This window comes from Durio zibethinus, chromosome 4 (genome assembly GCF_047325235.1).
Source record: "Durio zibethinus cultivar Kanyao isolate XHJ-2024 chromosome 4, ASM4732523v1, whole genome shotgun sequence".
Taxonomy (NCBI): domain Eukaryota; kingdom Viridiplantae; phylum Streptophyta; class Magnoliopsida; order Malvales; family Malvaceae; genus Durio; species Durio zibethinus.
The window spans coordinates 35,660,476-35,687,927 of record NC_143165.1 but is presented as its reverse complement, the minus strand read 5'-3'; the positions used below and the strand labels follow the sequence as shown (position 1 = coordinate 35,687,927).

At 33.2% G+C, this 27,452-nt stretch overlaps 4 protein-coding genes, 1 long non-coding RNA gene and 3 other non-coding genes across 24 annotated transcripts; 6 read left to right on the top strand and 2 right to left on the bottom strand.

The window, feature by feature from the left end:
• Nucleotides 1-995: 995 nt before the first annotated feature.
• LOC149519380 (small nucleolar RNA Z157/R69/R10) lies at nucleotides 996-1,097 on the top strand. Its single transcript, XR_016341950.1, has one exon. It is a non-coding gene; the product is annotated as a small nucleolar RNA Z157/R69/R10 (small nucleolar RNA).
• A 55-nt stretch (nucleotides 1,098-1,152) lies between these two features.
• LOC149519379 (small nucleolar RNA R11/Z151) lies at nucleotides 1,153-1,239 on the top strand. The gene has a single exon (XR_016341961.1). It is a non-coding gene; the product is annotated as a small nucleolar RNA R11/Z151 (small nucleolar RNA).
• An 89-nt stretch (nucleotides 1,240-1,328) lies between these two features.
• On the top strand, nucleotides 1,329-1,446 carry LOC149519378 (small nucleolar RNA Z152/R70/R12). Its single transcript, XR_016341951.1, has one exon. It is a non-coding gene; the product is annotated as a small nucleolar RNA Z152/R70/R12 (small nucleolar RNA).
• Nucleotides 1,447-1,892: 446 nt separating this feature from the next.
• LOC111287115 (synaptotagmin-2-like) lies at nucleotides 1,893-9,738 on the bottom strand. Of its 2 annotated transcripts, none has more exons than XM_022877362.2 (9): nucleotides 8,745-9,738; nucleotides 8,188-8,429; nucleotides 7,362-7,380; nucleotides 6,788-6,996; nucleotides 5,895-6,004; nucleotides 5,663-5,761; nucleotides 4,545-4,995; nucleotides 4,323-4,457; nucleotides 1,893-2,932 (listed from the first exon to the last, which is right to left on the bottom strand). In XM_022877362.2, the coding sequence occupies exons 1-8, from the start codon at nucleotides 9,470-9,472 to the stop codon at nucleotides 4,369-4,371; spliced, it is 1,947 nt and encodes a 648-aa protein (XP_022733097.1). In that variant the 5' UTR covers nucleotides 9,473-9,738; the 3' UTR covers nucleotides 1,893-2,932; nucleotides 4,323-4,368. The 2 variants fall into 2 exon arrangements, with proteins under 2 accessions (XP_022733097.1, XP_022733096.1); XM_022877361.2 differs by lacking the exon at nucleotides 1,893-2,932 and adding an exon at nucleotides 3,742-4,148 and having other exon boundaries at nucleotides 8,745-9,713.
• Nucleotides 2,009-3,530, top strand: LOC111287116 (E3 ubiquitin-protein ligase, putative (DUF177)). 4 transcript variants are annotated; one of them, XM_022877363.2, is made up of 7 exons: nucleotides 2,009-2,209; nucleotides 2,319-2,504; nucleotides 2,614-2,703; nucleotides 2,783-2,875; nucleotides 3,000-3,080; nucleotides 3,193-3,238; nucleotides 3,324-3,530. In XM_022877363.2, the coding sequence occupies exons 1-7, from the start codon at nucleotides 2,009-2,011 to the stop codon at nucleotides 3,413-3,415; spliced, it is 789 nt and encodes a 262-aa protein (XP_022733098.1). In that variant the 3' UTR covers nucleotides 3,416-3,530. The 4 variants fall into 4 exon arrangements, with proteins under 4 accessions (XP_022733098.1, XP_089616204.1, XP_022733099.1 ...); XM_089760078.1 differs by having other exon boundaries at nucleotides 3,306-3,530; XM_022877364.2 differs by having other exon boundaries at nucleotides 3,000-3,085.
• Nucleotides 9,739-12,354: 2,616 nt separating the features above from the next.
• On the top strand, nucleotides 12,355-19,429 carry LOC111287092 (tobamovirus multiplication protein 3-like). Of its 12 annotated transcripts, none has more exons than XR_002689932.2 (12): nucleotides 12,355-12,907; nucleotides 13,186-13,276; nucleotides 13,366-13,418; nucleotides 13,512-13,604; nucleotides 13,704-13,775; nucleotides 15,429-15,501; nucleotides 15,686-15,731; nucleotides 16,556-16,619; nucleotides 16,717-16,770; nucleotides 17,094-17,171; nucleotides 17,750-17,840; nucleotides 19,055-19,429. XR_002689932.2 is itself a non-coding variant. In XM_022877311.2 (11 exons), the coding sequence occupies exons 1-11, from the start codon at nucleotides 12,764-12,766 to the stop codon at nucleotides 19,145-19,147; spliced, it is 861 nt and encodes a 286-aa protein (XP_022733046.1). In that variant the 5' UTR covers nucleotides 12,355-12,763; the 3' UTR covers nucleotides 19,148-19,429. The 12 variants fall into 12 exon arrangements, 3 of the variants coding, with proteins under 3 accessions (XP_022733046.1, XP_022733047.1, XP_022733050.1); XR_016341807.1 differs by having other exon boundaries at nucleotides 13,704-13,866; XR_016341811.1 differs by lacking the exons at nucleotides 13,704-13,775; nucleotides 17,750-17,840 and adding an exon at nucleotides 13,776-13,866.
• On the bottom strand, nucleotides 18,888-20,201 carry LOC149519377 (uncharacterized). Its single transcript, XR_016341813.1, has 2 exons — nucleotides 19,543-20,201; nucleotides 18,888-19,265 (listed from the first exon to the last, which is right to left on the bottom strand). It is a non-coding gene; the product is annotated as an uncharacterized LOC149519377 (long non-coding RNA).
• Nucleotides 20,202-20,358: 157 nt separating this feature from the next.
• Nucleotides 20,359-25,678, top strand: LOC111288317 (aldo-keto reductase family 4 member C10-like). 2 transcript variants are annotated; one of them, XM_022879155.2, is made up of 3 exons: nucleotides 20,359-21,808; nucleotides 22,870-23,124; nucleotides 25,146-25,678. In XM_022879155.2, exons 1-3 carry the CDS (start codon nucleotides 21,242-21,244, stop codon nucleotides 25,404-25,406), a joined length of 1,083 nt encoding a protein of 360 aa, XP_022734890.1. In that variant the 5' UTR covers nucleotides 20,359-21,241; the 3' UTR covers nucleotides 25,407-25,678. The 2 variants fall into 2 exon arrangements, with proteins under 2 accessions (XP_022734890.1, XP_022734891.1); XM_022879156.2 differs by having other exon boundaries at nucleotides 20,694-21,682.
• The last annotated feature ends 1,774 nt before the right edge of the window (nucleotides 25,679-27,452 follow it).

The following is a 27,452-nucleotide window of genomic DNA, read 5'->3' as shown; positions in this document are numbered from 1 at the left end:
CCCTTTGCCTAATGGCCCTTATTGGTTGCGTAACTTGCCTTAAAGCACCCAAGATTGCTTATGCTATAACTCAAATAATAGGGGTAAAGAAAAGATCGAGAAAATCAAAGATCGAATTAAAGTTATAATATTCAGTCCAATTTAAATTGATTTTTATTATTTAGTTTGAGTTAAATTTAAATATTAAATGTATATAATAAATTTAGATCAAATTTCAAATCTATAAGTGAAAGAATAAAAAAAATCAAACTAAATTATATTTTTTTATTAACTTTTATATATTTTAAATTTTTATAAAATAAAAATAAATATTTTATACTTAAAATTTGTTTAAATATATTAAAATAATATATAAAAAATTAAAATTTAAAATTTAAAAATTAATAAACCATATCAAACTTGTAAAATTTAATTTGAATCGAATCATATAAAAATTTAATAATTAAATTTTAAAATTTTATATATTATCTAAAAATTGAAATTGATTCTGTTTCCAATCAATATCACTCTGTCCTATCAACCAAAATCTAATCCCATTCAATTTGATCCAAAAAAAAAAATTCAATGATTCAAATTCATTCAACTCGAATATGAAATGAATCCAAATCTTTAAATCATCCGAATTAAAATAATTTAAGCCAACAACCGGGCCGCCAAATTGCTAACTAATAAATCACTATTCACATAAACCCATCAAAACAACTACAAGTTTAAAATTGGATTTCAAAAGGTTGTCCAGCACCTTCAAACCAGCCCAATTGAGCCATAATGGTAATGATCCAAAAACTATAAACAGGGTTAAGGTCGAGTTCCAGGTTTCACTTTCAGCCTCAATATAAAATCTCTGAAAAACCCTGATTTCATCAGATACACTGTGCATTTACGTTTGAACCTCCAAAGCGTTCAATAAGATTTGTTGTGGTTTTCTTCTTTATTTTTTTAATCTTTTTCCTTTTTATGGTTAATTTTTTCTGAAAACAAAGAAAAGGAGAAAGAAGAGTGCTGTGATGTAGCACTTTTTTTTGTGGACTAGAGTTTCTGATCTGGGTTTCACTCACTGAAGTAGAAGACTAACCCTTGGCTGTCTGAGTACCCTTCTGTCTTTTTTTTTTTTTAATTTTCTTTGCGGTGAGGGGGATTTGTTGAATGATAAGGCTGATGATGCTAATAAAAATTATGTTAAGGGATTTCAATGAGATTTTGTTGTCAGTGATCTGATTGTTACACACACTGAGGCCTTACCATGTATAGTAGAATGAACTGTTTGTTTCTTTTGGAAAATTTGTTCTTTTAATTTATTTTTTTAAATGAAAAAAGGGGTTTAATTTTATGCTATGATGAGATGAAAACACGAAGAGTGTTGATGGGCAGTGGGATTGGATCTTTCTTTTGAAAGTTCTGCCGTGAGCCCTCTTTTTTCAACGACTTCTCCTTCCACTGAGCTCTAAATCCTTTTATTTTTGTCTTAGTTTCTTAAGTTTTGGGTTATCCTCATTGTTGGCTCTTTTATGTCATTTCATCCTGTAAACGCCACAAACATTTGTGTTTTTTACTTCTTAATTTTCTGTAATCTTGACTGGAAATTAGAAGTACCAAGAATCTTAGTATTTGAACAAGCTCAGATCAAACACAGCTTGGGAATTGGGATGTTGGGTCAAAATTGAAGTTGATTAAGAAACAGAAGTTAATGAACATCATAGACAGGACATCAGATTCTGTACGGTGGTACACACATCAGATTCTGTACGGCGTTTGATTTTTTTTGTCATGTAATAATTGATTAATATTGTGATTTACAATATTCGAATTACATTTATAATGTATCAAAAACGAATTTAAAGAATATATATTTTGTTAGTAATTAATGAATTATTATTATCAACACAAAAGACTAATTTAAAGAAGAAAAATGGTATAAGAAAATATCTATATATGTAGGGACAGTATATCCAGAAAATCCTTATCTCTTTGTCCGAGTAACAATAGATAAGGGCTCTGGTATGGTGACATGTATCCGCCAAAACTTGTCGGCATTACAATTGCAGAGAGAAAAATGGCAGAAGCCAGCCGTTTAGTATCATCATCAGCAGGAAAAATCAACCAAATTCCAAGCTCATTTCAATCAAAGCTTAATCCCCATAAGCTGCAATCCCATAACGTTAATGTTAGATTCAAAGCTGCTTCAAGGAGGCATGACTACTCATCAATGGTACACCCTTCAACCCTTTCTCTTCTATTCATTTCCACTTCATTTCAGAGTAACACATGCAGATTTTTAGATTCAAATGTTTTTCCATGGTACCCTTTAATGGCTGCAGATTAACAAGAAAGATTGCCGGAGTAGTCCAAGCCGTCTGATCACAATTTCAACCGCAGATGGAAGATGGCATGGAACATGGAACTGTGACTACCTTGTGTCTCTCAAGGAACTGAACTTGGATGACTTGGTTGAGGATGATGAACAGAAGGATGCTCAGGTTTCTATCAATCTTTGCATCCACAAGGTCAACAGCCCACCTACTAATCTCTTTTATTTCAAGCCGTAACTATAGTTGCCAATCATAAATCATATTTTGTTTTTTGATCAAGTGCCTGAAATTGGTTCGATTGCAGCATGCCAGCTTTGGTCTTTCAGTGGATGGAAGGATTTTAACTTCTTTTACTACAAAATGTAGCATTTGTTCTTCCCCATACTGCAGAGAGGTATTTCTCCTGGAACTTGTAGTATATTTGTTCCTTTGGCAAGCCATCCTTCAAGTTTCTAACTTGGAATCCTCATCAGATTGATACCAACTTCAACGTTTGGGTTCTAGCCTCGAACAAAGATCATGGTGCAACTCATCAATTGCCTGAAATTGGTGGAGATGATCCATCATTAAGTCTCTAAACTCGACTCTCATTTTCCCTCTCTGACCTCTATCTTTCATGTGCACTGCACGACGAGAAAATCACAAATTTAAGTACATTTTTCATCATCAATCATATATGTGATTGTGCAGGTTATCTACGTGAAACCAGGATATGAAGCCAACTTGGATTCTCTGATACATGACACAATCCGGCTAACAACCTCCAGCAAGGTAAGGTACATTAAGAAGAATTACTGCTGTGGAAGTTGGAGTCAAAGTGAGTAAGCATTTGAGCAAATATGCATCTTTTCTGATGGTTGGTACTCCAAATTTCATATGGCAGGACACTTGCTCGGAGTCATGCCAGAAATCTGAACCCACCCTGAGTTGTAAGTGCTTTTTTCAACTAACTTTTACTGTGCTATAAAGCTTCGAAATTCCAATAACTCCCTGAAGAAATATCGTTGGGTGCAGATATTGGTAAAATAAATGCAGCTTCTATCGACAAGAGATGGTCTAGATTGTTGGAACTAAGGAACGCAAATCTATACGATGCAAAGTCTTAGATTATTTATAGAATGATTAACTGAAACTTTGTCTATATGAGCCATAAGAAAGAAAAACAAATGCTAAATCCCCATATTGATCATGAAATATTCGAAGCAATGGTTACCGATTTGATTGTGGGGCTTGAATTGCACATCTTCACGTTCAAACCAAACAATGGTTGGCTAGAAAGATAATGTAGAAAAGAAAGAAAATAAAAAATCTCCGATCTATGCTTCTAATTGCTGGCAGAAATGTTAGGGCCATAGGTTTCATGAAAATACCAATAAGTTGGTCTTCACTTTGAATATAATGAGGAATAGCAATCTTTCACCCTCTTCTCAACTTAACCAAAAACATGACAAACACATATAGCATTCGAGGATAATAACTTATATACATTGTAAAATATAAGGATAATAAAAGCCAATCAGGGTGTTGCCCTGTCTTAGTCTAATGTTCATAATAGGGTTACCAAAGCCTACATTTCGATAAGCTTCAATTGACCAAAATAGATACATACATATATATATATATATATATATTATGGTGGTATATGAACAACTAACAGATATATAGGGTGAATAACATCTATTATGGCTTGGATAAAATAAAAGCCAAAATTTTTTTCTGCCGCGGAACGCTCCTCTGCTAACAACATGAATATACATAATGGTATGGGTGTAGTGCGGGAATGGAAAATGTGAATCTCCTTCGGAAGCCAATATAATACTAGATTTGCAAACCGATGGCCTAAAACCATAGAAAACATAATGACTTAGCAGCCGGTACTAACCGAAATGAGATTTAAGGATGAGATAAAAATAAATAAACCACCAAATCCTGTTACGGAAATGTTAAAAAGATAACTGCAGCAAGTATAATCATGTTCAAGATAAAGAACCAAAGAGGCTAATAGAGAATTACTTGATCAAGCAGAAGCACTAACACTTAGCTAGCACATCATGTGACATCAAGGGTTGAAGAAACTTGAACCAAAAATATTGATTGCACTTAGCACCGATATACTTGTGATCACAGCAAACCACAATAAGGTTGATCCTGCAGAAGACAATATTGAATGCAATCAAGACAACACGTATACCCAATTGAAACAAACTCTTAGATATAGATAATTAAATGTCACACCTTCAGACGCTTCAGATCCTTTATCAGAATCTGATGGTGCAGATTCTGCATTAAAACCACTTAATCTTGTTTTCAAAGGCCCTGTTCTTGAGATGTCATAAAAAAATTTGCTCCCTGGTTCAGATGACACAATGCCTTGAAATTCCTCACTTACAATCAAAGCTGCTAGAACATCCATAAATGACTCCTTGTCTGTTTCTTCTGTATATTGCTTTACACCCTGCTCATATATCACATTTGATTCATCAGAGTCAGACAATTCATCATCTGAAGCATCAGTATCAACAGATCCTGCCACAGTTGTGTCATCTTCTTCATCCTCAACATAAGCTTTATATGTCAATCGAAGTAGTATTTCTCCAGAAGATCTCTTTCCGAACACTCCCCAACCTCCTTCCAAGACCACAACCTCATCTGTTGGAACAGTGTCCTGGAGAGTCACCAAATCAACCTGAAAGTTTGGATGCATCAGATAACGACATTCATAGGAAAGGGAAAAAATTGACTGCAAAAACCTTGCAATCTATCATCAAGTAGCCTTTGAACACACTGAAACTTTCTCATGAATCCATATTTAGCTGTTAATTACATGCAATCTCAATCAAATAAGCAGCAACATCATCACAATATGGACATCTACTCCGTAGACCATCCACCCTTTTCTTAGGAAGGGACCAAGTCTTCATTGCCATGCTCTTAAAATCTTAAGCCCGATCTAGAATGGTCAGCATATCACGCAATATAGCAGTCTCAAATTGGGAGGCCTTGCTTCTCACCATAGCAAATAGGTGTCAACTGCTACGTAAAAGATGGACCATCATGCCTATGGGTCAATAAGTACCTTGAACAACTTGCTAGCTTTGCCTTCCACACATAACTGCTCTCAACTCTCTTCTCTCAATCAATCCTTGACCTTTTCCAAGTGAATATATATATGTGTGTGTGTGTGTGTGTGTTCACACGTGTATACTTTCTAATTCTTAAAAATTAGAATGCCAACTATTGTCAGCTTCAAATCCCAACTTTACATAACTATGCTGACGCCCAAAGAATGATTTCAGCATATATAGGAATATTCCACATTGATATACATTGTTTTTAAAAATACAAAAGTTTACCTCTCCTGTACCAATTGTCAAATCTGTGAACCCAAGGGAGTCTTTCACTTGGATGCATAGTTTTTCTTTTCTAGGGTTTTCCACAAATAAATGAAAATCCTGCCAAAATGCCAGAAAAAAAATCAATTAAAGAAATTTTACAGCTTCAAATATAGAAGTTCGTCCAGTTTGGAAAGTTTCATTGGAGATAATAGAATTTTACACGCAAGAAAAAATTTCTAAGAAGATGTACCTGATTCCAAATTGGCTCGCCAGGAGGCCCAATAATAGTAGTTTGACTATTCTTTTTACTGCTTATAACTTGATCTCCCAGGCTAAGAACAACATATGGATCAGCTTTGCCTGACAAAAAAAGAGCAGTAATGAATACGGTAAATGGAAGTGAAGATATGCATGCATATGAAGGATTCTAAGATAGCCCAATAACAGTAGTTTGACTATTCATTTTACTGCATATATCCTGATCCCCCAGGATTAGAACAACATATGGATTAGTTTTGCCTGACAAAAAAAGAGCACTACTGAATATGGTGAATGGAAGTGAAGATATACATGCATATGAAGAATTCTATTCATATAACCATCAGAAAACCTATGTATTTCATCCTCATTCCATATCTCACATTGCAAGTTCCCCAAGTGTAAACATTAGGCAACATTGATAAGTAATTTTACATCTATTTTGCTCAGACTTATCTCTTTACTCTGCCATACTCATGTCACTAGAGTAACAACACAAGTTTTGGACATTGTTCTTGTTGCGTTCTGAATATAGGGAAAGAGAAAAACAGAGAAAATAGACACAGAACAATAGAAGAGATAGGAGATAAATAAACGAAGGTCCAAAGATATCGATGGGACACACTAACAGCCTTTAAAGAAGTGTCTGATTCGGCAATTAAAGAAGAGTGCTCAACACATAATAATCAGTCAGTGACATGCAAACATTTTTTCCATAGCTTGCAGCAATTTAAACCAAATTTTGATACAGACCCTACTAAGCAAGAGAAAAAAACATTGACGATGCATCAAAAAAGGTACAAAAAATTATACATAGAAAGTAAGCATTTCATTTTTAAATGAAAAATATATTTTCTCAGAGCTCAAATGAAAAATGACTATTACCATAAAAACCATAAGACAGTTTTCTGGCATCTACAAGAGTCACGGATAGTTCACCAACAAAATCCTCATTTCTTTCTTCTTGAATTTCTCCTGATTTCAAATCATTTGCAATAGGGCCAACTGCTTTCCCTTTCTCGAAATCCAGAACAATTTTCTTGGGGCGTACAAATAGTCGAGGCAAGTCAACAGTGAGAAGTTTTGTCAAAAACCTGAAAATAATTGTAGTTTGTTATGAATAAAATAGCAGAAAAAAGTGACAGGCAGAAAGCAGTCAAAGCCAACAAACAACACCTCAAAATAAAATGGAAATATTTAATAGCAAGCCAATGAAACTGCTGTGTTCCATCACTGGCAAAACCTTTACATAAGCTGACTGATGCATGAAAAAAAATGATGGTAATGGCAGCAGCAGCAACAACAACAATAAGAAGTACCAGTTACTATTGCCAAATTCAGTACCCATATTTAAATTTAGGAAGCCACACTAAACCTATGCATAGAAAAAAGGAAGAAAGAAGAAGCAAAATCAGTAAGCTTGCATAAATAACAGAAGCTGTGAAAAAATTGCACTTACTTTGAAAGGACAGGAATTGCTGGTATTGCCCAGTGCATGCACAAAAGAACAGAAAAAGAAACATGTATCAGCATCTTCCATGGCAGTTAGCACATAAAAGGACAATCCCTAACCATTTTTAATTTAAAACTTTCAAGACAAGGGAATTGAGAGTAATCTCCAAAGAAAATAAAAGATGACTTTAATGTCACCAATAAAAGATGGATGAACTTTGATGAAGTGAGAGAATTTACATTAAACTCCAAGGGAAAATGTTAAAGTTGACCAATTACACAAGGAAAAGTTAAAGTCGTTTTATAGTTCATTTCTTCAGATTCCTTATGACATGAACTATGACTAACACCTTTTAACTTGGTAGTATATTTCAAGCTTTTTAACAATCCTTTTTTTCAGGTCTAAATTTCGAGCTTCAAATAGCATGGAATTCTATGTCCTATTCCTTTCCAAAGGGAAACAAACTGATTGAAAGGGCAAAAGAAGTATAAATAATAGTATTTTTTTCTACAATGAAAGTTGTAATTTAAACAACTGGAACCTAAATGCCAGTGAATCTATCTACTCAACATAGTTTTGTATAAAGGAATTACGACTAGAAAAGGAGCCAGCTCCTGCTTAGCTTATTTGGCAAAAGGCACAGGCCACAAATGAATACCACTTAAGAGCAACAAGTACCACCTAATAATACACAAATTTTAAATTCGACATAGTTTTCCTCGATTTGTTGACATAAACTTCATAATTAACTTTTTCCTTAATCTGTACACTTGAAGTTGAAGATAGAAATATGTATGAAAAAGTTGTAAAGAGGGCCATCACAGTTACATACCCATTAAGTTAAACAAGAGAAATGGTGATAACACAAACTTGATCTTTGGAAGTGAAACGAAAGCCCATGAAACAGCTCCAACGAAAGGTTCTGTCGGTATCAATCGCAATTTAACCCAAAGTTCTCCATCAATATCAAAATCCCGAACACCAACTGGCACAACAATTGGGATAATGCCAAATTTTAATGACAACATCAACAACACGCGAGCACCACCAGTATAACGAAGTCCTATTTGATACCTACATCAAAGTAAATGGAAGTTAGTTAAATGCACTCTCAAATTTGTAGACTGAAACTCCAAAAATATACTCAAATCATAGAACATTAAGCATTAAATTGAGCATCACTTTCATTGGACCTCCATGCAATAGAAAAACTATTATATATATCAAGAACACTTTAAACTTGATAATTAGAATCTTCATATATAAATAAACATGGGAATCAAGCAATCATAGACAGTTCAATTGCAATAAAAAAATTATAAAAAAAAAAACCATAATATGAAAACAACAACAAAAATTTTGATAGTTTTTAAGTGGCAAACAACTCACTGCAAATCATTGTCTTGCCGCGAAGTCCTACGCTCAACATTCCTAACGGACAAAGGCTCATCCCCTAAAGAAAACTGCTTAATTTCCACTCTCTCAACAAAATCAGGCTTCTTAACATTATCAATAACAGGCTGTAACAACCCAATGATCCAATTCTCAATCCCACCTCTATAAACTTTCCACAACTTCCCCAACACCATATTAACCCACTCAACTGATTCTTTCCTTTGCAAATCCTTTTCCAAGAACAAAGAAAAACTGGTTGGGACTTGTGGCCAAACACATCCTCCCACTCCAACTGCGTCCCCATCTAGACTTGCCAATTTGCCCCTCCTTTTCCTTGAAGTCCAGATTTTATCAAAAGCCACCCCAACAAAAAAGAAAAAAACAAACAACCCGACAACGTTACGGTTCATTGGAGGGGAAGGGATCGGGTGGATGACTCCTAGCTGGGTCCTTAACTTGTAAACAATGGGGTCTTGTTGGAAACTAGTGAAATTTGAGCCCATTTGGATTGAAGATTCTTGACTTTCCTCATCCACAAACTCACTTGAAAACCGTTTTGCCACAAGGTTCCTAGCCACCTTTACATTAACCCTGTTGGAATTTGGAGTTTTGGGCGGTGGTGTCTTGTTCCTGAGTGGCAAGCAGAGGTGGGTTTTACAAGGGCAGAGTGGAGGAAGAAGAGGGAAGCTGAAACTGGTAGGACAAGATTGTAAAAAGATCATTTATTACAGGTAATGGGAGGAAGCTTTTCAGTGCCCCAGATGCAAAGTGGGGATGATAGAAAACATAGCTGTTATTGATGATGATAAACATGAATAAACTGGAGAATTAAAATAAATGGTAGGACAACAAAATCAAGATGATGGCTTGGTTTGGTGTTTCGTTTACCACTTCTTGCTTCAACTGTTTGAGAAAGGGAATGGTTGGTATTGTGAAGCTGTGCTGGACAGCGAGAGAAAAAGGTGGGAAATTTGGGTCGTGGCAAGCGGTCACGTTTTATGCGTGGGTTTTGATTTTCTAAAAAAGGTCGGCTGAGCGAGGTCGGAGAGCAGCACTTGACCGTTTGACCTTTTTTTTTCCTTTTTTTTTTTATTTTTTTCTCACAAAGCAGCACAGAATTTAGAAATATTAAAATGGTAACTATTAAAAAATTTTACATCAGCCCCTTACCACCAATTTTGATTAATAAATTTGTAAATTTTACAACAATTTTCATCCAATAAAATTCACTTTATAATTTTATCACCAATATTATATTTATCATTTTAAAAAATATAAATAAAAATTTTATATATTTATATATAATATATTTAAAAAGTTAGTTAATTCTATTAATTTAAAAAATGGAATTAAAAAATTAAATCATTTTATTTAATCCCATCAAATTAATTAATTATATTAATTTATTTTAATTTAATTTAATTTAATCGGTTAAATCAATTTAAATCAATTTATTTAATTTAATTTTTTTTAATCGGTTAAATCAATTTAAAGGCACTGAAACTCTCTCCAACAACTTCGACCCAGATGCCAATGCACAAGTTTTGCCTTCAAGATCAGCGCAAACCTCGATAGATAGTTTGTAAGATGAACCCCTCGTGAGATGATTCTGGGACTTGCTTGGATTGAAACATGCAGCGAACAAATCGTAAAAAGTTGTTGCTTTTGGGGGTTTTTTTGAGTTTTTTTTTTTTTTGTGATTATTTTTGACCATTTGTGTTATTGTGATTGAATAAAAAGGAATTTTACCCACAAAGTTAAGAAAGTTCTTTAATTTAATCTTGCAATAACATGTAGAAGTAGCAAGGTAGATCCATGAAAATGAGTAGAGATATTTATAATTCAATTTTAATTTAATTAATTTATCAAATCGATTTAATTTGATTAATTATCAAATTAATTTAGATTAAATTTAAAAAAAATTTATTTTAAATTAATTTTATTTAAAAATTAAATTAATTAAAATTTTAATTAAAATATAATAAAATTTAAATATAAAATTAATTATTTTATTTTATAAATTATTAAAATTTTTAATATAATATTTTAATATTTAAAAATTTTGTTGAATAATTTTTTTAATTTATTTAAAATATAAAAATTTAAAATAAAATTTAATTTAAATATTTATTATTTAATTAATAAAAAATTAATAAAATTAAATTAAATTTGATCGATTAATTTTTAAAATTAATAATTTGATTTAATTAATAAAAATAATTTAATTTAATTAAAATAATTTGATTCAAAATTAATCGTATCCATGAATTAACACTTACAAAAATATCGGCTTTGCTGAGATCGCAAAATTTAGAACCAAATTACTCATCGGAATTCACACAAAAAGACACGGATCTAATTGTTGATATTTAAAATAAGGGTTTTGTTGATAATGAAAATTTCAGCAAGTGATTTTATAAAATTAGTAGGTTTCGTATTTCAAATGAAATAAATTGAATTGCTTCAAACAAGAAGATGAGAAAAACAATATCATATGCAGATCGAAGAAAAATAAAAAGTACCCTTAATCAGAATTGACAGACCATAAAAATCCGAGCTGAAGAATAGAAGAAAAGAAATGGAGAAACGTGAGACTAACCAATTGCTTCGGCTCTGGGCTTGGAGAATGAAGAGAAAGGAAATGTTGGGTTTCAAAGAAAACAAAGGGTTCGGCCTAACGCGATAAGAAAGGGTAGTTTGGCTGGGTTTGATACAGGGGACATACCAAAACTGTAAAAAGCCACTTCAGTGAACAAACAAGCTGGTCTAATGGATTTTAAAGCTTTTCTTTCCTTGTTGGCTGTTGCTGTAGCTTGTGAATTTGGTGTTGAGCTTCACCAATGGGTATGCTCAAAGCACCATTTTTTTCTCAATTTTGTTTCTCAACAATTTTCTTCTAATAAATGATTCTTTAAAAATGTTTTGGGTAAAAAACCCTAAAATCCCTTTTCTTTGGTCAAAATGTGCACTAAATCTCTATATTTTTTATTTTTAAGAATTTAATTTTTTTAATATTATTTTAAAAAAATTATTCATTGTAGTATTGTTTTTTTAAAGATTTTGGTTTAATTATTAACTATGTACAGAGATTAAATTTTTTAAAGAATAATATGATAAGGATTAAAATTTTTAAAAATAATATTATAAAGATTAATTTTTTAAAAATTAGAAAGACGTAAATATAGAAATATATGACATATTTTAACTTTTTAAATTAATTTAATTTAATATTTTTTTATTTTAATTTTATTGCACAAAAATATGATTTGACCCGTCTTTGATATGCTCTATTTTGTATAAAAACGCATGCAACTTGCTCTTATTTTTTTTTTTTATTTGAGTCAATTTGGAAATATTTAATTTGTAATTAAAAATTTAAAGTTAAATTTTAAATTAAATATTTAACAATAAAAGCAAAAAACAGGTCAAAGAAATTGAAATTAAGTATTTATTTTTTCGCCAATTAAATTAAATATATATTGGTTAATTGGAACTCTCCTGCTTGCTAAAAGAAATTATTTTAATATGTTTTATTATTTGTTTATTAAAAAAAAAAAAAAAAACTATATCCCTTGAACCTCCATTGCCACCTCTAGATCGATAGATACATATCACATGTCAATAGCGCGTGAAGTTGCGGTCAACTGAAGGACACGTAAGTAAGATCATACAGTCATTCGTATTCTTCCTGCTCGTTTCCGAACAGATTACCGGCTACTTCCGGTGGCTTCCACATAAAATGAAAAAAAAAAAAATCGCCCTATTCTCTCATCTTCGACGACACGCCTCTCCTTTTCGCCCGCCGTGTTCGCTTATCTCTTCCTAATAATTAATTTTCAAATAAATAAAAATTAGAAAGACAAAAAAAACCCACAACCATATTAGGATTCCGATTTTGATTCCTCAATCCTCTTCATATCTATATATAAAGAAACCAATCAAAACAAATTCGGGTTCGGGTTTTTAATATTAATAATAATTAGAAAAAAAAGCAGAGAGAGAGAGAGAGAGAGATGGGGCGTTACGGCGCGGATGAGGCGGTGATAGCGTACAACACATCCAATTGGTGGCGAGACATTAACGATTCTCCGCTGTGGCAAGATCGCATTTTTCACATTCTCGCCGGGCTTTACGGTCTCGTCGCCGCCGTAGCTCTCGTCTGCCTCTTCTCCCTTTTCATTATTACTCTATTTATTTATTTGTAACTAATTAGGGTTTAGCACCGTTTGATTAGCTTTCCTTATTTGCTTTGTCCCCCTTTTTGTTAATGTGAAAAACAAGTTGCAATCAAAGAAAAAAATTAAGATGTAAGTGCAATTAAGATTGTTTTAGTAATTTTACCTGATATGAAGATTCTCTTGATGTTGATGTCATGAATAGCGCTTATTACTTACCAACTTTGTTCATGAACTCATTTATTTATTGATATTTTTAGGTTCAATTGATTAGGATACAATTGAGAGTTCCCGAGTATGGTTGGACCACACAGAAGGTCTTCCATTTTCTAAACTTTCTGGTTAATGGGGGTTTGTATCTAAAAATTTATTCAACACTTTCTTTGTTGTGAATTTTTATTTTCGTTTCTGTATTTACTGTGCTTTCATTTATATGACAGTTCGCGTGGTAGTGTTTGTTTTTCGTAGGAATGTGCAGAAGTTACATCCAGAGGTTTGGGATAAACCATTGTGTGTTTTCTTTTTAAATTTATACCCGGACTTGAATTATTCATAATTTCGTTGCTCCATGTTGCATTTTTGTTAGATTGTTCAACATATCTTGCTTGACATGCCAAGCCTAGCTTTCTTCACGACATATGCGCTTTTGGTTTTGTTTTGGGCTGAGATCTACTACCAGGTTAGGTTATTTGAACTTTGCCAGTTTGCCTCCCCACCCTGGTCTTTCTTATTTTGTGTTTTGATATTCAACTTTATCATAACTCTGCCTATCCAACAGGCACGTGCTGTATCAACTGATGGACTGAGGCCAAGTTTCTTTACTATTAATGCGGTGGTTTATTCTATTCAGGTGAAATTTGTGTTCTATTATTTCAGTATAAGTGCCCTCGAAAAGGAGAATTTGGAGTTGGTTCTTTCCATTTGGAAGCTAGTCATGTTTCGTAAGAACAATACTGTTATATAGTTTTGCATGATTATTTATTTGTCTAATTTGTTGCAAATTCTTCAAATGTTTAGTGGGGAGCAGGGTGGCAAATTTTGACAGTGGATTGGTGCCCTTTGGTGACTTTGTAAATACTGTAAATGGGATAATATTACTAAGCTTATTTTTCATAAATGGTCTTCCTTCTTCTTTGAGGGAGGATCTAATATTGTGCCCCACGCAGCAAGATTACATTAGACTAATATTCTGTTTTAATTCTTTTAATTATATGAGAATCAAGTTAGGAAATAATCAAGGGTCCAATTCGCAGTGTCATTAGTTGAAAAACCAAAAACATTTTTCACATTCATGGGATGAATATTGGCCTTTGGGGTGATTAATTAAAGACGAAAGACAAATGTCAACATCAAGGAAAGAGGTAAATTTACAGAAGACTACATTGAAAACTAAGTAATTTCACTCCCTGTCTTCTTTTGTCTTCGTTTACACAATGCAACTGCCAAGTATATTTTCACCTTCTTATAATTTAAAACTAGAAGCGCCATAGTCATCATGCATATCATACAACTTAGATTTTGTCGAAGGACAGATTATCAAAAGTAATACATTTTCTTTTGGTGACATTGCTATGCAAAGTTTATCCAAATTATTTTTTTCTGGTTAATTTACATTTATTCAGTTTGAATGTTTCTAGGACTTCCCTTTTTGTTGATATAGCAAAATTTGTTGTTGCTGTTAGGGTAGTTAAAGCTTATTAATGGGGATCTTGTTCCTAAAATGGGATTTTATCAATATATATTAACATATTTGCCTCTCATTTCTTTTTTCTCTCTCTGGACTCCTCTCTGAGATGAAAATTTCCGTGCCTTATGACAATAACAATACAGACAAAAAGAATTTATAAACATCCATAATCCTTGTAGAAAAGATAATTTAGAAGTTTTTGTCCATCCTCGTTGAATTTTCTTGGTTTCACCAGTATGTTGGGCAATGAAGTAACCTTGAAGATAGTGTACTTTGCCACAGGATAAATGACGTGAAAGGCTCTGTGGTTGGCTTGTATATTTCTTTAAAAATGGCCTCAGGAGTTCACTTTGCTGCATAATCAAACCTTTGTAAATCGCATTTTCCTTGAAGCTGAGAATAAAATAAAAATGTATCCAAAATTTTAGATGTGCTCAGAGATTATCTGAGACATAATGAAGGATTGATCACTCAAAATTTTGTCTGATGTAGCATTGCTTTGAAGTGTATGTCCTCTATAATTTCTAGAACTGAAGCTATGAGCTTGCTATAGAATAAGTATCTCATTTTCCTCCTTTACTTTTTTTATCATATTTCACAGTTAGTTGAATTGCATTCCAGTTTAGCAACAAGACATATGTGCCTTTATCCAGTCATATGTTATATAAACATCTGAGTTAAACCTGTTGTCTTCCACCAGAACTTTCTTGGTGTTTATTGTTATGTCATACTTTGTGAAATTTTTTTGATGGTGTTAATGAAGTTCCCTTTTCTTTTGATGTTGGTGGGGGGGGGGGGGGGGGGAACTGATTTCAGATTGCAATGTGGCTGGTATTATGGTGGAAGTATATCCCAGTTTTGGTCATCCTATCCAAGATGTTTTTTGCAGGTAAGGCTTTTGTTGAATCCTTAATAGATTTATAATAGTTAACTGTTGAGTAACTTTGGATTCTCTATAGATTTATTATGGATAATCACTTGGTAATTTTGTTATGCTTTATTTATAGATATTAATTGTAATTTGTTTCTATAATGAATGAAACTATTTGATCCTGACTTATGTATATGGGCAGGTGTGTCATTGTTTGCAGCCCTTGGGTTTTTACTATATGGTGGAAGGTAATTATATTGCCATTTATTGTATTGTTGCTAAATGTTTTAATGGTATGAGAGCAATCTTAGCATGATAATTTGGTTTAATAGTTAAGGAGCATACTGAAACCCATATATCATTGTCTTTTTATGTTATTCAGAATTGTGCCTTATATTTATAACTCTTTGTCTTCTTTGTTAAAAGGTCTCTCTCACTTCTCAACTATGGATCTAGCATAATTACAGGGCAGCTTGTGTTACTTGGTTCTCAAGCTGAATTGATATTAATAATATATATACTACATATTAAAGTGGCTTAAAGGGTTTGAAATCCTGTGAAGACAAAAATAAATTTCCTTATTTTCTTCTTTACTTTTATTACATTTATTATCTTATTTGTGTTCTTAGAGTATGAAATACTTTCTAATGTGGATTTCTATATATATATATATATATATATATATATATATATATTTTATGTTTTGAATTTATTTTACATAGGAAAAACAAAGTAAGTTGTGTTAGTTGATTGAAAATATTGAACTCCACTGACAAGTATGCATCATTTCACAATTAAGGTGACGTATTTCACATTTTTCCTGGCGGGGAACGGTGTATTGAGCCATTATTATTAGTTTATTGATAAATAAATTCATGGTTATTTGGCAATTTTCAGAGAAAATGATTTAATGATGACCCCTTTTCTCATTATTCAATGTTGCATGTATTATCTCCTAATTACTGTTGCCCTTGTTCATTTCCCAAGAGACCAGTGAGACCATATCATATATTTACCTTGTGTTTTATGCGAGCATGGTGAAGCTATATAACAATATATTCAATCCTTGCAGGCTTTTCTTAATGTTGCAGCGGTTCCCTGTAGAGTCCAAAGGGCGGCGGAAGAAGCTGCAAGAAGTACATATTTACTTTGAAAGTAGTTGTTGGTTTGTTGAGTCCCACACTTTTGCCTTTTATTTCAAGTTCTATTTTTTTTTATTTTTGGCTTGGGCAGGTTGGTTATGTGACAACCATATGTTTCTCATGTTTCATGGTCAGATGCATTATGGTAGATCACTTATTTCCTTTCTGGCTTTACTAACCTTATATATTTCAAGTTGACAATTTTACAAGCATGTTTTGTTACAAAAATGAATGTACGTTGTAGCACTTTTGTGCAGCTTTTAGATGCATATAATTTTGTAGCACTTTTGTTGCAAAATGAAAGTATTTTAGTTGAACCCTTTAGCTGCTAGTTGCTAGTTGCTTTAGATTATTGATCTAATTGATCAATTATCTTACTGAAATTTCAGATCTTTGGCTTTGCCCATTTATGATGCTATTTGTCCTAAGGTTTTCTAATTTGAGCTCTATTGTAATTTTTTGTTCTAGGTGTGCTTTAATGCATTTGACAAAGCTGCTGACCTTGATGTTTTGAACCATCCAGTTCTAAACTTCATATATTACCTGGTAAGATTGATAAATAGTTGTATCATGTTGCTTATTTGCTAGTGCTTGAGATATTCATATTGAAATACAGCGGGGTTGCTTAACCCATCTTACTATTTTTACTTCTGATTACAATTTGGTGTGAGTTGAGGCTTTAAGTGGAATTTGTTGTTTTCTATCTTTACTGTATGTCAGTCAAATTCCTTTTTATCTACTATAATATAGATATTAATCACAGGCTATTGACCAGTTTCAAGTTTATAACCAAATAAAACAATTAAAGTAGGATGCCAAACTCAGTTTTCTCCTAACCATTGTTTTATACACCAGCAAGACCCAATATATTTATAATTATGTTTCTCAAGCGTGGGACTCATCATTCTTGGCTAGGTCTCATAGATATGGACAGGAATGATGGTAAAAATGGTAATAAAGGGGAATTTGATATGCTAGAGTAAGGGTGCAATGTTCAATGTCCTCTAAAGTTGTACAAGAAGGCATTTTTTCTCCGGTATCTTCTCGAATATTCTTTACCATATCACACTTTCTTTCAGTTTTCCTAATTCTTTTTCATCTTTTTCTCTTGCTCTGAATTGCAGTCATTCAGGTCAGTTGGCTAGAGGGTAATTCTAAGTATGGCTCTTTAAATAAAGGGTAAATTGAATGAAAAACTGAGTGTATTTTTATTAGGTAAGTACCCATGTCCAACACTATAGTCAAGTCTGTCCTGCCTTAATGTTTATCTATTTTGCTGTTAAAATTGAGAGGAATTACTGAAAGTTTAAGGAGGAAATCATTGCAGTTGACTAGGTTTTACAGACTGTGATCTGTATTTGTCTTAGAAAATCGCTGGTGCTGACAATTCTATGCCTCAACTAACGATATACCTCAACAATAGTGCAGTGTGGATTGGAAACTTACTTTATTTAAATGTGCTTTAATAAATGACTACAGCTCCTTGACTTGCACTTAGGAAAAATCTTTTTCCATTTTTATTGTTCTTTTTTTGTTGCTCAGTATTATGGTAGTACTTACGTTATATTTGGATAAATATTAATAAAGGAAAGGAAAAGAAAAGAAAAAAAAGTTTTTTAAAGAAAAAGAAATGATATATGTAAGTCTTGTTTGGATAATTAAAATTAATAAAGGAAAGGAAATGAAAGGAATTCTAACAATCATTGTTTGGATAAAAAGTGAAAAAGAAAGGAAATGATTCATTATAATAATTTTTTTTCAATTATAACATTTTATTACTTGTGATTTTAGAGCATTCCTGAATCATAATATGTTGCTATTTTGTTTGGCTCACAATTGTTGCTATATTAATGGTTTTTAATCAAGTGAAACAGGAAAATGTTTTACAAATATACATTGATGAATTTTGAATTAATCTGACATCTCATAAACCCAAAAAGTATATCTATTTATATTCAACCATTCATCAAAATCAAATCACCAAAAAATTATAAAAAAATTTTATATTGAAAGATATATGAAACTTATTTAAAAAAAAAGATGATTTTGAAAAAATTAAAGGATGATTGTGAGCTGTTTAGATTTTTTTGATTAAGTTTTTAGTATTAATAAAAAAATAAATATAATAGTTTTTTTATAAAAAAAAAAAAATTTCAACTTTCCTTTCTTTAGCTTTTATTTCAAATTGGGGTATTAAAAAAATTGGGTTTATATGAAAAATAAAAGGTTATTTAGTTTTCATCTTTTTTCTTTTTTTAAAAAAAATTAAATATTTATTCAAACAACGGAATGTGGTTTTGTTTTCTTTACTTTCTTTTATTTTACTTTTCTTTCTTTCCTCTCCTCTCAATTTAAACATAATGTTAATGTTGATTACCAAGATAACATTCAAATGTTTTTACTAATTTTTTTTTTCTCTTCTTGGGCAGTTGGTGGAGATATTACCTTCAACTTTGGTCCTTTTCATTTTGAGGAAGTTGCCACCAAAACGAGGTATGACCCAGTATCATCCTATACGCTGAACAACATTCGAGGAAGTAACACAAAGGAGAAAAAAGAAAAAAAAAGGCAATGGAGAAGGCAAAAAGTGATACTTATTGTTGTGTTTGTACTCACGAGCTGATCTCATGGATTCAAAACCTGTCAATGTGTTCAAAGTAAGGAGGTTTTAGATTCTGTGGAGAAATTGTAGACTATTTTGGTACCATACATACATGTAAAAGCAAAACCGAAAAAGAAAAACGATGATGGTTGAATTTTCTTTAATTTAATGGAATGCTATTCTAGCTGTTAAAACTCCAGAACAGATACCATTTGGAGCACAAACAGTTACTTTTGAGAAATTCTAAATATAGATGAATTAACTTCTAACAAAGATTTCAGGAAGAGATGAAACATACAGAATTCTAAGACATACCTGGCATGACTTGGCTTCACGTTATGCTATCAAATGGGGCGTAATTGGTCTCAGTCTGCTAACAAATGTGAGAAATTGATTAGGGGTTCTCCAAGAGTAGGAATAAGAGATGGAAGATGGATTAATTTTTTTGTACAAATGAGAATAACGCTTCAATTGTGAGAGAGCAAAACAATATATGAAAGCATATTTCAGAAGGTTGACTTGTTGATAAAAGAAAAACCTACCATTCCAAGTGTCACTTTGAATGGTAGTTTTTTATTTTATTTTATTTTTTTAGAGAGGATCTTGTTTTACAAGTGATGTTCTGCATTACGAGAAAAAGAAAGAAATTGTTTATTCCATTTTCCATTACAGCAATTATTGAAAAGGCTCTTTTTTTTTTCTTTTAAAAATTGTACTGCTTTCTTTTAACAAAAAGTTTGAAGCTAAGCTCATCAAAATTAACGTATTTGTGCACTTGAATATTTATCTTAATCACAAGTGTACATAAATATATATATATATATATTATTGAAAATTGGATTCAAATCTATCTTCAACAAATCAAAACCAACATTTAAATAGAATACTTTTCCACCCAACTAATACAATAAAATGGGATATATGAGGGCAGCATTTGTACCATGGACAATGTTTGATTAAGTTACACTGTCCTTGGTCGCCTCGTATGGTACAACTTACCAAGTCACAGCACAAGAAACCTACAGCTTTGGTTTAAACAGAACCAAAAATATCTTTCAAAAAAGTTAGATTTCAATGACACAAACAAAAGAGATATTAAAGGGCAGTGTCCAATGAATGTAGTTGTGAGTTGGGTACTTGGTAGGTGGTAGGTAGCAGGATTTAGACAGCTCCTTTGTTCCAGTTGGGTACAAAACCTTCATTTTTCCTCTGTTTTTTTTTTTCCTTTTTTTTTCTTTATATTCCATAAACATACACAATAGTATTCAAAATTTCAACATAATAATATAAACTGTATTATTATTGATTTGACCATTTGCCTTTTGTTTTATTCCTAAATAGATCTACAGATTGATAATTTGATATTTGATATTTGATACTGTATATATATATACAGTATCAAATATCCAGGCTACCTGTTTTGTTTCTTGATGGGGTGTTTTAGTTAATACGTTTATGTTGCTTCCCTGTGTTGCCGCTGTTGCCCATGGCCCTCTCTTTTGAAGTTTAGCTGTAAATATTATTTTTACTTTTTTTTTTTGCATACACACAGTGGAAAAAACAAGTCGTTTTTTTGGTGATGTGGTCTGGATTTTTAAGGTTTGTTTATTCATTTGCTTTTGTTTTATAGTTTGGTTCGGTTTAGTGGTCCTTTTGATGAATGATCAATTGTCGGTTTCTTTCATGTTAATAGACAAACAGAAGCTGGGTTCTTTTTCATTTGAAGTAAAGTTTTGGTTTTTTTCGATAAAAAATGTTCCTTTGGTCTTTATGCTGAACCAGCTTCATTTTTGCTGATTTGGGTTGTCTTGTTCTTGAGATTTCATTGGTGGGTTTTTGGTTCAATTTGCCTATCTTACTGCAATCCTGAGAATTTGGGATTTTATTCTTTGTTCATTGGAGTTTTATAATTCAAATACCAAACGCAAGTGAACATAGTTAAGATTGTTGGAAATTTGGAGTTGAATCTTGCCCTTTGTAATCCTTGGTTGGTGGGTCAAGAAGATCAAGGAAAATGAAAGGAAAAGCTGGGAATCCAGGGAATTTCTTTGTGTTGAATACTGGAGCTAAAATTCCTGCCATTGGGCTTGGAACATGGCAGAGTGGAGGAGACCTCTGCGTTGATGCTGTGAAAACAGCATTGTCGGTTGGTTACCGCCATATAGATTGTGCACATCTTTATGGCAATGAGATTGAAGTTGGGGAAGCATTGGCTGAAGCCTTCAAAAGTTTTTTGAAAAGAGAGGATGTTTTCTTGACTTCTAAGCTTTATTGTACTATGAATTCGTTGAATAAGATTGAGAATTATGTTAGGGTGTCTCTTAAGAATCTTGGAGTCTCCTATTTGGATCTTTATTTGATGCATTGGCCTGAGACCTCAGCTTTTGGAGATGCAACTGATCCTCCTTTGAAGTCCGGGAGTGAGCATAGGCAGTTTTTAAATCGGCTGAAGAAGGTATGGAAGGCCATGGAAGCCCTAGTCGAATTGGGTTTGGTTAGAGCTATTGGTGTCAGCAATTTCAGTGTTAATCAAATCAAAGAACTGCTTAAATTTGCTAAAGTCGTACCTGCAGTTAACCAGGTTCCATAGATGTCACACTTTTTTTCCTAAATTTGAATTTCTTCTAATTTCAGTGATTCTTGCATGAAAGAATTGCCCTTTGCATTGATTTATTGAGAATTTACTGTGAACTAAATTCTAAACTAGTTGGAGAGCCAGCCACAAGTTTCTTCTTTTTAATTACCAGGCAATGATACAGTCTAATGGACTTTTATGATTACATGCACCCTGCATGTTCATTTAACTAGAGGTGGTTTCTGCATCAGTTCTCTTCTTGATCAAAATCCATTCACCCAGTTGGTAGCTCAGTGTCAGAGAACTCCTATGCCTTGCTATGACAAAATGATAAAAGGAAATGACTCTCTACAATGTTTGAACATGGGTCTGCAAAACTTGAGGCAAACTTTACCAGTTGATGCACAAGCATATTTGTTTATGTTATAGTCGGTTGGCTGTGGTTTGGAATTTTGATGATTGCTAGTTACATGATAATCACAGTTATTGAAAGAAGAAGCAACCTGACAGGTTATATCCTGCATGTTTTACAATCATATGAAAGCACATCATTTTGTTTATCCCCTTTTACCTCAATGCATGCATTTTAAATGGAACTTTGTCTTTTGTACACGGCACCTTACCACAAGAGCTATATCTTTGCTAAACATGTTACCTTCCATTCAAAAATGTCAATGGATGTATTGCATCAGATAACATCTCTTTTATCTTTTATCAGAATTCAGATCTTTTCTACATTGGTTCTATATTATGCTTTTCATGTTTTTTGTAGTTTTACCTTGCCCATGATTAGACATCTTCGCCAATTTCGTTCTTGCAATTGTTTTGCTTCTATTGAAATCGAGTGTTGGAATAACAGGCTCTAGTCTTATGCTCAAAATATTGTTTGTCACTTTATCTTGTAATCCTTTTCCCTAAATAGATCTCTATTCTTCTTGTTGTCATTCCCTTTTTCTTTTCTTTTATTTACAAGATTAGTTCACCAAAAACTTGATTGCTTTTCTGTTTCTGAACTCTGTATGAAGTTCATCAACAAGGTCTAGAATTAATTTTTCATTTTTTAATAGGTGGAGTTGCATCCCTTTTGGAGGCAAGATGAACTGGTGAAGTTCTGCCAATTGAAAGGTATCCATGTATCTGCTCACACTCCTTTGGGAGTACCTGCTTCAAGCCCTGGAGTGTCTGATAGTGGATCAGGTGGGGAAGATGAACCTGGAACTCCTCGCATTTCATTTAGGAGGTCTAGATCAGTACATGGACCAATGCTGAAATTGTCAGTTGTTGGAGAGATAGCACATAGGCACAAAAAGACACCTGAACAGGTATTTCTTATAAAAACAATATCATGTCTATTTTAACTGACTATGTATCATAGTAGCTATCTCTTTCTACTTTTCTTCTGGCCTAAAGTAGGGTAATGAATGACTTTGAATCCGTCAACAATATGTTGACCTTCTCATCTCATCCATGTGAAAATCAACACTAATGATACTTGGTTTCAGTGAAATGGGAACTTAAGGTATAATTTCCCAAGTAACCAACCTGGCCCGGTCACATGAAACTACACTAGCAAACTTAGTCTATGCTCCTTGTATTGTTCAAATAGTTAATTACCTTCAGAGGCAGAGTTTGCATATCTTCCATATTTACTACCCAAAACCATGAAAAGCAATATCTTTGTTATTGAACAGAAGTTCATATCATTGTTGGTAACCAAACCTGCATTACTAGTCAGGAAGCATATCTCTAGGAAAAGTGCTAATATTATGGCAAGTCTCTTTCAGTTTAAACTTCCAGCCATAGCCATACCAGAGAAATTCCTTTTGTCAACTACTTCCAACCCGATATACCCCATTTTCAATCACTTCCTCTTTCCTTTTCCCTTTCCTCCAAAGACCATATGAAGAGTGAATTCACAGGATAAGGCATGGCTCTTCAACCAGGCCAATAAGCTGAATGCCAGCCTAAGATTATATAATAAACTTACATCTAGCTAACTCCTGAACTATAGTAAGCTGGAGATCAAACCTTATTTCTAGACATTACTTATTCCCACTAAAGACAGATGGCAAATGTAGTGAACTTTCACTATATTCCTTTGTCTTGGAGGAACATGTAGCACCTTAGATGGTGTGATTATGTGTAATGTAGATATGTGAGTACTGAGTACCAAGCAAGTAGCAGTAAGGTGATTCAAATAGAAGAAAAAAATGGTGGAATAACTGAAGATAATGGGTTGAAGTAGGAAGAAAGGGTTTGCCATTTTAAATCTTTCTGATGCTATAACCTTAGATCAAGCAGAATGGAGAAAAAGATTCAGAGAGCTGATACCAACTAATGTGAAATTAAGATTAGCTGAGTATTAATGATTCATTAAGAAAGCATATTTTGAGTAGCAATTCTTCCCATCGCAAAACACTCAACAATGAAAAATTCAACAGGAGTAAGAAAAAAATAATCCTACGTACTGTATATGAACCTCAAATGTCTTTCTGTGGGGGAAAAGAGTTGGGATGAGAGGTTGTAGATGGACAACCCATTGATAGCATCTTAACATACTAAAGCCTATTAGACCACCCAAATTCTAGTTTTTCATGTTATAAATAACTGCTTCTACTGCACCAGTTAGGTGGACCACCTTTTTCATCTGGTATACAAATAACCTTCCACCTTTAGCATATATTTGTATTATCATGATTGGCCTGCAATAAATGCTATCACAGATGCAAAGAGGTCTACAACTTTTGGTGGCTATCTTAACTGTTTTCTTGATAGAAAATGGGAAGTGAACTACTCATCTGCAAATGATCGTCTCAACATCGTTACATGATGGTTATGGCTGAATAATGCTTCTGATCGAGACCCCTAGGTCTAGGATATTTTATCTATTTAGAGCTTCTTGTGTATGATAGTGCATGCTTTTAGCTGGCCAATGCAATGTTTTCTTAATCAATTACCTTGCAACTGCAAGAATTCAAATTTGTTGGTTACTTTTGGAGTGTTGTTTTTCGGGGGCATTTAAGATCACAATTCTTTATGGTAGAGCAAATCATGATAATAACTGGAATTTTTATCAGTATAAATACTAAAACTGCCACTTGTAGGTTGTAGCCTTGGGGAACCAAGACAGAACTGTCACTTATTATAACAATGGGGTGAATACCCTTTGAGCATATTCTGGATTTAGCTGAAACAAGAATTGGCCCCTCCGAGGACTTTTGTGTTCACTTCACTTATTGCCCTTAAAAAACATGATATGTATCCTGTCCTAACGTGCTACCTTAAACTCGTCTAGCAGTTCTGATTGTTTTAAATCATGTCAGTCTGCTTTGCTCCTTTATAGGTAATTCTACGGTGGGGGTTTCAAAGAGGAACCAGTGTTCTACCATGTAGCCTAAAGCCTGACAGGATAAAGCAAAATATCGACATCTTTAATTGGTCTCTGTCAGATGATGAGTGGAAGCGCTTGAATCAGATTGAACCCCAGGTGTGTTTATTTGGAGATGATCCTCTGAATAATCTCTCAAATAGAGCCCTCATGTTTGGTAGCGGTCCCCTTCAAGCTGTGCACGAAATGGAAGATGACACAGAATCCAACGCCTAATACTTGTGAGCATGTCGTTTTAAGATAATGTCCCATGTCATTGCGCCATTATAATATTGCTGATGCCCCCCATTGTTTGCAATGCTTTTGAGTTCGTGGATGATGAACAGAATGTGAAAGACAAGACATCATCATCGATCGTAGTGGCAGGGTTTTCTTTATGAACAAAAGGTTTTTCATGTATTTCTGCAAACGTGTTTTGCATGTAAACATCATCAAATTTCAATTATCAACGAAAATTTTCTTAAATGGAAATGTAACTTTTATTCAAATTATCGTGCCTAACTTGGTTTTGGTTTTGCAAGTAATCTGTGGTTTGTGCGCAGCCATGGTTGAATTACAAAGACAAGGATCATGACCTTGTTAGCACTATGACTAAGCAATTTGTAAGTGGGATAGTTGAATAGAAAAATGGTAATTTTTTCGGCGGCAAGAGCTCAAAGATTGAATAGAATATCAATGAAGGTCTTCTTAATCTGTGTTCCATTATCAGTCTCCACCATGACTTTAATTCCTATAACCCAAATACCCCAGCATACTTGTAAGCCTGTTCTTACTATATATATCCAATTTGCTCTATTTCATTATAAGATTTTCATACACTCATCTAGCTGATAAACTACCTCGGGAAGGCCCCTGCTCAATGCCTGCGTATTCATGAGGAATATATCTCACTATTTATCAAGGATTATTTACAATTCAACTTAAAAGCAAAAGTGTGATTGCATCATTACATTTTATGTAGTTTGACTCAATCTCATTGCAGCTGTAAGAATATTTCAATGATACCTATCTCTGTTGAATGTTTAGTGAGTTCAAACTTTGACAGTTTAGGTATCGATCGGTGATGGTTGGTGATGCTGGTGACTGTCCTGTCAATTCAGTGGGGTGTTTGGAATTCATTCTTTTGAGCCCCTGAGACAGACTTGGATGCATGTGCAACCGAAGATAGAGGTTGCCAAAGATTGTCAACTGAGTTAGGTGTTGGTAATTCGAAAAGTCAGATCAACTGTTTCTATTGTAATTTGTTTTGTTAGAGTGACTTGGAATTTGTGCTTCTGCTCGAGAATGATTTTACCTGATAAGGAAGCAATATATCCATCAAATCACCAATTGCTGCCAAAACACATTGAATAAATAGAATTAAGCATTATGTTTTTTTTCTCTAAATCTTGGACTAAAACTATCGAATGTTTTGGTGCATGAATGTGAGGAGGTATTTACAAGAAAGGAGTACTGTATTTTGTGAATCATTTATCATGATGATATTGTGGAAAATGGCATTTGATTTGCTAGGCTACAAAAGCAAATAATTAGCTAACCAGCTTATCTAGGATCCAATGAGACTAGAAAATCCTATCAATATTTTCTCTTAATCGTTCCAACAAAGTGGTTAGGATAGTCTTTGTAGCACCCTTTAATCATCTGACAATCTTAGTTAAAGCTTGATTTCAATGCTGAGATTTGAGTTAATAAATATTTGCTCAATTTTTCTGCTCTGTGACAGGAAATAGCTCTTTTGACATTTTTACATTGTACAGAAAATAATAGGAGCAATTTTTCGTTAGACAGATTTGTTTTTAACTAAGATGCCGTAATCTAAGATAGAGAAAGAGGTTATAGGTGTTGAGATTTAAATCTCATACCTATTAGATGTCATCTCTTTGACTACATGAATCAAATGATTCAAACATTGAATTCTTCTTACAACAGATTTGGACAAGCATGGATGCTTGTGACATAAAGGTCTAGAATTGTGATGGTTTTGCCACGTAAGAAATGAAACTAGTGCTTTGATATTGCTGTCAGATCCAGGGTTTGAGTGCTGTCTAGTTATGGAATTGAAAGCACATATTTTTCCTTTCTTGGATCCAATCCACCACAATCAATGTTCTTGTTGAATAAACAAATTTTTGCTGATCTCAATTCAGAAAATCAGAATCAGCAAAGAAAGAAAATAATGCTTCTTTACGCTGTCCAGAAGTTGTGCCAAGTGCAAACCCTCAAAGCTCAGAAATCTTTGAAGACCAGGAAAAAGAAAAAGGA

Excerpts from the sequence above, each read along its gene's own strand:
- LOC111288317 (XM_022879155.2), top strand. The coding sequence starts at position 21,242 with ATGAAAGGAAAAGCTGGGAATCCAGGGAATTTCTTTGTGTTGAATACT. Across the intron at positions 21,809-22,869 it reads TCGTACCTGCAGTTAACCAG|GTGGAGTTGCATCCCTTTTG; the intron begins GTTCCATAGATG and ends ATTTTTTAATAG. Across the intron at positions 23,125-25,145 it reads ACAAAAAGACACCTGAACAG|GTAATTCTACGGTGGGGGTT; the intron begins GTATTTCTTATA and ends GCTCCTTTATAG.
- LOC111287116 (XM_022877363.2), top strand. The coding sequence starts at position 2,009 with ATGTATCCGCCAAAACTTGTCGGCATTACAATTGCAGAGAGAAAAATG. Across the intron at positions 2,210-2,318 it reads GGCATGACTACTCATCAATG|ATTAACAAGAAAGATTGCCG; the intron begins GTACACCCTTCA and ends TAATGGCTGCAG. Across the intron at positions 3,081-3,192 it reads GGCTAACAACCTCCAGCAAG|GACACTTGCTCGGAGTCATG; the intron begins GTAAGGTACATT and ends TTCATATGGCAG.
- LOC111287092 (XM_022877311.2), top strand. The coding sequence starts at position 12,764 with ATGGGGCGTTACGGCGCGGATGAGGCGGTGATAGCGTACAACACATCC. Across the intron at positions 15,732-16,555 it reads TTTTTACTATATGGTGGAAG|GCTTTTCTTAATGTTGCAGC; the intron begins GTAATTATATTG and ends CAATCCTTGCAG. Across the intron at positions 16,620-16,716 it reads GGCGGAAGAAGCTGCAAGAA|GTTGGTTATGTGACAACCAT; the intron begins GTACATATTTAC and ends TGGCTTGGGCAG.
- LOC111287115 (XM_022877362.2), bottom strand. The coding sequence starts at position 9,472 with ATGATCTTTTTACAATCTTGTCCTACCAGTTTCAGCTTCCCTCTTCTT. Across the intron at positions 6,005-6,787 it reads ACTGTCTTATGGTTTTTATG|GCAAAGCTGATCCATATGTT; the intron begins GTAATAGTCATT and ends TTTTTTTGTCAG. Across the intron at positions 5,762-5,894 it reads GCGAGCCAATTTGGAATCAG|GATTTTCATTTATTTGTGGA; the intron begins GTACATCTTCTT and ends GCATTTTGGCAG.